The sequence below is a fragment of the Euprymna scolopes genome, chromosome 46 (genome assembly GCF_053919585.1).
Source record: "Euprymna scolopes isolate OS-2025 chromosome 46, ASM5391958v1, whole genome shotgun sequence".
Taxonomy (NCBI): domain Eukaryota; kingdom Metazoa; phylum Mollusca; class Cephalopoda; order Sepiida; family Sepiolidae; genus Euprymna; species Euprymna scolopes.
This window is the reverse complement of record NC_136527.1, coordinates 189,135,244-189,143,651: the sequence shown is the minus strand read 5'-3', so window position 1 is coordinate 189,143,651 and position 8,408 is coordinate 189,135,244. Positions and strand designations below refer to the sequence as shown.

The window sequence follows — 8,408 nt, the reverse complement described above, 5'->3', positions numbered from 1 at the left end:
GTGTTTAACTGCCCTCGCACGAAGGAAAGTAAATAAAAATTATTTTATACAATTTTCTCTTTCTTTTTTTCTTTTTGTTTTAAATACTGCATATAACACGATTCTTGTTCTTTTCTCAGAAAAGCAATTGCTTGTTTTATTTTTTATTTTTTAAATTTAACTCGAAACTCCTTTTCGCCTTCATGGTTGGTATTTTTGTATTATTAAAAATATCAATAAATTTAGTGTATTACTATATGAAAACGACTATCAAGTTTAATCCGAACTTTTTACAGAAAAAGGTTTTTCATTGTGTACTTTTAAAACTATTGTGTTTAAATAAGCATAACCTTTTATGATACATCAAATTGCAATTAAACGAAATTATTACAATTCGTGTCATCCATATTTTTTGTAAAAATTATTCTATTTAAATAGCCGTCCTTTTATGATAGAAAGCAGTTGTGGGACCAGCTATAATTACCTTGCATAAGGATAAACGATGATCATTGTGGACCAATAGCGTTTCCTCATATCCAAATATATATTTGGACAGGATGCTAGTTAGAAGAGGTGAACTAAATCATTCTATTCAAATAAGCATACCATTTTATGATACAGAAAATTTAAATTAATTAAACGAAATTATTACAATTCGTGTCATCCATATTTTTTGTGAAAATTAACATGTGTGTTAAAGTGTGATTGAAGATGCGTGTAAACTTCAATCGCTTTAAAATATGCATTTTTTGTTAAAAAAGTACATTTTATTTTATTTAATGTCTTGACATTATAATTCATTATCGCCGGAAGTTTCAAAACATTTTAGTTTTAAAAAAAGTGTATTTTATTTGGTATTTATCGTCGAAAGTTTCAAAACATTAATTATTTTTACACTTATTTTTCTATTGAAATTTGAATGAAGTTTTTTTAGTTTTTTTTTTATTTGACATTTTTTGTTAATATGCCATATACATGTCTTTTTTAATTTGTTTAATTTTTAGATAATTTTTTTTTCGGTGATTGTACCTATACATAGATTAGACAGAAGTATTTGGTTGTCTGAAATCTCAAACTAATATTTGACTGATGTTTGAAATTTTCTTTTAATAAGAATAAAACGTGCAATTTAACATCAGTACAAAGTTCAATCAGTTTTAAGATTATCATATGATAGAAAGCAGTTGTGGGACCAGCATAAGGATAAACGATGATCATTGTGGACCAATAGCGTTTCCTCCTATCCAAATATATATTTCGACAGGATTCAAATAAGCATACCATTTTATGATACAGAAAACTTAAATTAATTAAACGAAATTATTACAATTCGTGTCATCCATATTTTTTGTGAAAATTAACATGTGTGTTAAAGTGTGCTTTAAGATGCGTGTAAACTTCAATCGCTTTTAAATATTTATGTATTTTTTTATTAAAAAGGTACATTTTATTTTATTTAATATCTTGACATTATAATTCATTATCGTCGGAAGTTTCAAAACATTTTAGTTAAAAAAAGTGCATTTTATTTTATTTGGTATTTTGACATAATTCATTATCGTCGAAAGTTTCAAAACATCAATTATTTTTACACTTATTTTTCTATAGAAATTTGAATGAAGTTTTTTTAGTTTTTTTTTATTTGTCATTTTTTGTTAATATGCCATATAAATGTCTTTTTTAATTTTTAGATTAATTTTTTTTTTGGTGATTGTACCTATACATAGATTAGACAGAAGTATTTGGGTGTCTGAAATCTCAAACTAATATGTGACTGATGTTTGAAATTTTCTTTTAATAAGAATAAAACATGCAATTTAACATCAGTTCAAAGTTCAATCAGTTTTAAGATTATCATAAAAAACGTGTTCTAAGAGATTCGTTATGTAATAGGATCACGACTAAGAAGTCACTGCTGTCAATGATCAACTTCCTATGACAAATAGTACAAGTATGTCTAATCATAGACTGCTACAATCGTAAACTGATATCAACATAAAAATGTATATTTACTGATTTTACAGTGAAAATCTTATCAATATGCTTATACAAACGAGAAATTTCTATTATTGATTTAGATGAACACTTAGAAATCAAACAGCGTGAAAAAATTTATTATTCATCCTTAAAAGTTCAATCTTTTATAAATATACAAATTTATACAGTGATAAAATAATTTTATTTGCAGACCATCGAAGTTATTCAACCGAGAAATAGTTATAAAAATGCAATTGAAAAATACATACAAAAATTTACTGTTTTCTTTTCGGATAAAGTTAATGTTAAGAGAGATATAAAGCGTCTTTCTAGGACTTTCCTCGTCTATGTTTTATAGGATGGTGCTTTTGGGGGGTATTTCATAGCATATCTTTTAAAACTTTATGTAGTCATGTTTGTGGGTATTTCGTCTTATAGATAATATTGGGTCATCAGGAGAGAATACGCACCATTTCGGGGCCTTCCTCTCTACAGCTTGTTTGCGTATCGGCTCCCCTCACTTATGTGAGGCCCAATTATATGTTCAATACAGTTAAAAGAAAAGACGTTTGATAATTAAACGGCTTTTGTTACGAACAACGGCTTTGTACATGTTGTTCAATGTTCAAAGGCTACATCTGACATATTTGTTGGGATGTGCACATATCGAAGAAAATAATTATAATATTAGTAACAATAATAAACAATAATAATAATAATAACAACAACAACAATAATAAAAGTACTATATATACGTATATATATATGTATATAACTAAAGGTATATATATATATATATATATATATATATATATACATAACATTAATAATATATATATATATATATATATATATATATTTATGTCTGTATACATGAACACATAAAAAAATAAATCTACTCACATTAGACACTGCGAACATATCATGCGGTATTCCTTTTCGCCTAGATTGTAAAGTTAGCTCTCTCTCTCTCTCTCTCTCTCTCTCTCTCTCTCTCTCTTTCTCTCTCTTTTGTTTCACGTATTAATGTTGTTTCTACTCGGCTGTTATAATATTATTGAATTATTTTATTCAAGTATTACTGAAACAATAATACTTGAATAAAACAATGTTATTACTTATCTGTTAACGTGTAATAATATCAGAACCACGCATGACAAAGACAACAGCAACAGACCAGAGCGTCGTTCTGCCCTGATTGCACTTGAACTGTCCAGACTGGATATAGATATCGCTGCCCTTTGCGAGGTTCGCTATTCGGGGGAAGGCAGCCTTTAGGAACATGGCGCTGGATACACACTCTTCTGGTCAGGGAGGCCTGCAACAGAGGGGAATAATCACTCAAGCGTTGGCTTCATGATCAAAACATCCATCGTTTCCACACTGGAAAGCCTGCGAACTGGTTATTCTGACCGCATTATTAACAAGGAATATGCTACGATTCTCAGTGTGTATGCCACAACTCTTCAAGCTAAATCTGAAGAAAAGGACAGATTCTACTCAGAGCTCCGCCACGTCCTGCAGCGCACTCCTCCAGCGGACAAGATGATTATCCTTGTCGACTTCAACGCCAGAGTGGGCCAAGACGCAGATGCATGGAAGGGTGTATTTGGCAGGCATCGCGTCGGAAACTGCAACGACAATGGGCGGTTACTGCTGGAGATTTGCATGGAGCTGCAACTTGCCATTACCAAGACCATCTTCCAGCAAAAGTACAAGTTAAAGACAACCTGGATGCATCCTCGGTCCAGGCATTGCCACCTCATAGACTATATTCTAGTTCGCCAAAGAGATCTCAGAGACGTCTTACATACCCGAGTGATGCCCAGCGCATAATATCATGCTGATCACCGCCTAGTGCGTTGCAGAATCCGCATCCGAATACGCCCTAAACCCATAACAAGGAAGGGAGGACTACCCAGAAAAAAGTACAACCATAGCAGGCTACAATCAGACGAGGTAAAAGCCGTCTTCCAAGCAAGCTTGCAAAATAAATTTGAAAACGACAGTAGCCAAATAGACCCCTCACCTGAACTACTCTGGGATTAACTGAAAACAGCTATCCTGCAGACATCTGAAGAGGCTCCTGGGATTCTCTACCAAAAAGAACCGGGACTGGTTTGATGAGAACAACATTGAAATAAATAACCTATTAGCAGAAAAGAGAGCGGCCCATCGGGCCCAGCTGGCTCGACCATCCTGTCCTTTGAGGAGAGCAGCCTTCCGTCATAGCTGCAGCATCCTCCAGCAAAAGCTCAGAGGTATACAAAACGAGTCGTGGTCCAACCTCGTAATAAAAACTCAACAGTGCGTAGACACTGGTGACTATAAGGGCTTCTATGAAGCCCTCAAGTCAGTGTATGGCTCCACACACCGTGTGCAGAGTCCTCTGCGCAGTGCAGACGGCCAGGTACTCCTCACGGACGTAACATCCATCCTGAGTCGTGTGTCAGAGTATTTTCAGACCCTGTTCGGAGTCGACCGTTCCAATAATGACTCAGCAATACTCCGTATTCCTCAGTTGCCAACTAAAATGGGATTGGATGAGCCTTCTTCCATGGAGGAACTCACTGAGGCCATTAGACATTTGAGGTGCGGCAAGGCTCCAGGAATTGATGTGATCCCTCCAGAGATCTGGAAATATGGAGGTCCCGAACTGCACATCAAGCTCCATGAACTCCTTGCGTGTTGTTGGGAGCAAGGAAAACTCCCACGGGACCTCCGCGACTCAGTCATCATTGCCTTATACAAAAACAAGGGGGAAAGATTGACCTGCTCAAACTACCGAGGAATCACCCTGCTCTCTATCGCAGGTAAAATCTTTGCCCGTGTGCTCTTGTGTAGACTGATACCTGCTATCGTGGAAGACCATCTCCCAGAAACCCAGTGTGGCTTCTGAGAAAACATGGGCACAACAGACATGGTTTTCGTCCTCGGGCAACTCCAAGAGAAATGTCGAGAGCAGAACAGGGCACTTTATATTACGTTTGTGAACTTGACCAAGGCATTCGATACAGTGAGCAGAGAAGGGCTTTGGCTGATTATAGAGCGCCTCGGCTGCCCCCCAAAAATCCTCCACATGATTATTCAGCTGCATGAGAATCAGAGCGTCCAAATCAGAGTGAACAACAACCTATCAGAACCCTTCCTCATCAACAACGGCGTGACACAGGGATGCATCTTAGCACCGACTCTGTTCAGCATCTTGTTTAGTATGATGTTTAAACATGCAACCGAAGACCTTGACGACAATGACAATGCGATCTATATCCGATATCGCCTTGACGGCAGCTTGTTCAACCTCAGAAGGCTGCAAGCCCACACAAAGACTTTCGAGCATATGATTCGAGACCTTCTCTTTGCCGATGATGCAGCTCTTGTTGCCCATACCGAAAGAGCCACACAGCATCTCACATCCTGCTTCGCAAAGGCTGCCCAGCTCTTTGGACTCGAGGTAGGCATGAAAAAGACAGAGGCCCTTCACCAGCCCGCTCCTCGGGAAGAGTACAACCCTCCCCCCATCACCATAGGTGAAACCGAGCTAAAGACAGTACACCAGTTCACCTAACTGGGATGCACTATCACCTCAGATGCAAAGCTCGACAAGCAAATCGATAACCGACTAGCCAAGGCGAACAGTGCTTTTGGCCGACTATACAACAGAGTCTGGCGGAATAAACACCTGAGGAAGGACACAAAAATCTGTGTCTACAGAGCCGTAGTACTGCCAACCCTTCTTTACGGCTCTGAGACATGGGTAACCTAATGCCATCACATGCGACTCCTCGAGCGTTTCCATCAGCGCTGTCTCCACACCATCCTCAATGTACTCTGGTATGACTACGTCACCAATGTTGAGGTCATCCAGCAGGCGAGGACCACCAGCATCGAGGCTATGCTGCTAAAGTCACAACTGTGCTGGGCGGGGTATGTCTCCAGAATGGAGGAGCACCGACTGCCCAGGATAACTCCTTACAGCAAACTATCCACCGGCTCCCGTGATAGAGGAGCTCCGAAGAAAGGTTACAAGGACTCTCTGAAGAATTCACTTGAAACCTGCCACATTGACCAACGCAAGTGGTCTACTCTTGCCGCAGACCGTGTCACCTCCTTTGAATTCTCTTGCATAGAGATCATGCGCGAAAGGCGCTACAAGACGAAGATTCGGGAAGGCTCAGCAACCGCACCTGATGGAACTTTTGAATGCAGCCGCTGTGGCCGAGCCTGCTTGTCTCGCATTATGCTCATCAGACACAAACGTGCCTGCAGTTGACGTGGACAACCACCTTCAAAGAATCTTCGTTCGCGAAGTAAAGCCATTGAAATGATATCAAAGAAATAAGTTCATGGTGACCATAATCAACTATAATTTTCATAGTCATAAAATGGTCAAATCTTCATCTAATACAAATAAAACGTGTGGTTTAATCTTATCTTACTACAAAATAATTATGTTTTATACAATAAAGTTTCATATACAATGAAAATACGGTTGAAAAACTTTATTATTGGTTTATATGCACACTTAATAGACTACCATACTTACAAAAAAACAACGGTTATTTATCAATAACTTTTAACATTGGATGAATAATCAAATAAATTTATACATGAGTAAAATAATTTTATTACTTATCTGTTAGTCAACTGACAATCGATGAAAACTGAAATAAAAATCAAATTCATGAAACACTTTAAACGTTTAATAAGGTTGACACTGTAGACATACAGATATTATAAAAGAAATACCGATGTAGAAAAATGTCTGATAAAATGTGTTTTATATGTTTCACAAAAATATTCTAACTCTCAGGTTGATATAAACATTATCAGTCGTAAACTCATTATAATTAATTTTGCTAATCTCAATATTAAATGAAGTAACTTCATTTGGTTGATTTAATATTTTATGTTCACTTTTCTGAATTGATTAAGCAAAATTTATGAAAATGTAAAGATTAAAAAAATGGAAAAGTTTCCGGCATATCAAACAATAACTAAAAATATAAAATGGCAACCGATTCGATTAGTTAATATCCAAGGTGTTATCGTGTCGATAATGAGGTTTGAGTTGTCCCCCTTTGCAAATTGGCTGTTTGGAGAAATAGAAAACTAGATGGCTCTGTGTGGTTTGAATTGTCCCCCTTTGCAAATTGGCTGTTTGGAGAAATAGAAAACTAGATGGCTCTGTGTGGTTTGAATTGTCCTCCTTTGCAAATTGGCTGTTTGGAGAAATGGAAAACTAGATGGCTCTGGCTGATAGTCAATTTACATAAGTGGAGAAATGGGCAGCATATAAACGGAAGAGCGCAGAGAGTGAAACGACGGCGAATTATTTATGCACGTTGAAGAGCTCGACCTTTTGGAAGGAACAGCTGTGTCTTATATATTTTTGTTTAATTTCTTTTTTTTCTACTTCACTACAGATAACTAACATTTCTTAACTGTAAAGTCAAAGATACACTACATAACATAGTTTATCTTCTTTTTCTGAATTGATTAAGAAGAATTTCTGAAAATATAAAGATAAAAACACAATGAAAATATTTAATCCATCGCTGCTGAACACTAATAAAAGTTTCCGGCAGATCAAACAATAACTAAATATATAAAATGGCAACTATCCAATGTGTCATCGTGTTGATAACTAATATTTTTTAACTGTAAAGTCAAAGATACACTACATAATATAGTTTATCTTCCAACAGTTTTGCTACAACTTGGTCTTGCAAAAAGTTGGTAGATTTTTCATTAATATAGTTGCTTTTATGAGAATAATTATATTACTTAGGAAATGAGGACTGGAGGTCAAATAAGGAGAAGCGAGAATACCGGAAGTTGTCGATAACGCATCCACAATGCGTTGTCTACTCTCCATGACTTATGACAATAATTATATTACTTGCTTGCAAGTTTTCTTTATTTTCAAGTCATTCAAATATATTAAGAGTGAGTGTTTGTAATCCATCTAAATAATACTTTCTTTTGAAGTGATTCAAATATATTAAGAGTGAGTGTTTGTAATCCATCTAAATAATATTTTATTTTCAAGTCATTCAAATATATTAAGAGCGAGTGTTTGTAATCCATCTAAATAATACTTTATTTTCAAGTCATTCAAATATATTAAGAGTGAGTGTTTGTAATCCATCTAAATAATACTTTCTTTTCAAGTCATTCAAATATATTAAGAGTGAGTGTTTGTAATCCATCTAAATAATACTTTATTTTGAAGTGATTCAAATATATTAAGAGTGAGTGTTTGTAATCAATCTAAATAATACTTTATTTTCAAGTCATTCAAATATATTAAGAGTGAGTGTTTGTAATCAATCTAAATAATACTTTATTTTAAAGTCATTCAAATATATTAAGAGTGAGTGTTTGTAATCCATCTACATAATACTTTATTTGGAAGTCATTCAAATATATTAAGAGTGAGTGTTTGTAAT

At 35.5% G+C, this 8,408-nt stretch overlaps 1 protein-coding gene across 1 annotated transcript; it reads left to right on the top strand.

Annotated features, from left to right (window-relative positions):
• Positions 1 to 3,312: 3,312 nt before the first annotated feature.
• Positions 3,313 to 3,792, top strand: LOC145270301 (protein CFDP2-like). Its single transcript, XM_080125948.1, has one exon. It carries the CDS (start codon positions 3,313 to 3,315, stop codon positions 3,790 to 3,792), a length of 480 nt encoding a protein of 159 aa, XP_079982074.1.
• The last annotated feature ends 4,616 nt before the right edge of the window (positions 3,793 to 8,408 follow it).

Coding starts and splice junctions, on each gene's coding strand:
- LOC145270301 (XM_080125948.1), top strand. CDS start 3,313: ATGATCAAAACATCCATCGTTTCCACACTGGAAAGCCTGCGAACTGGT.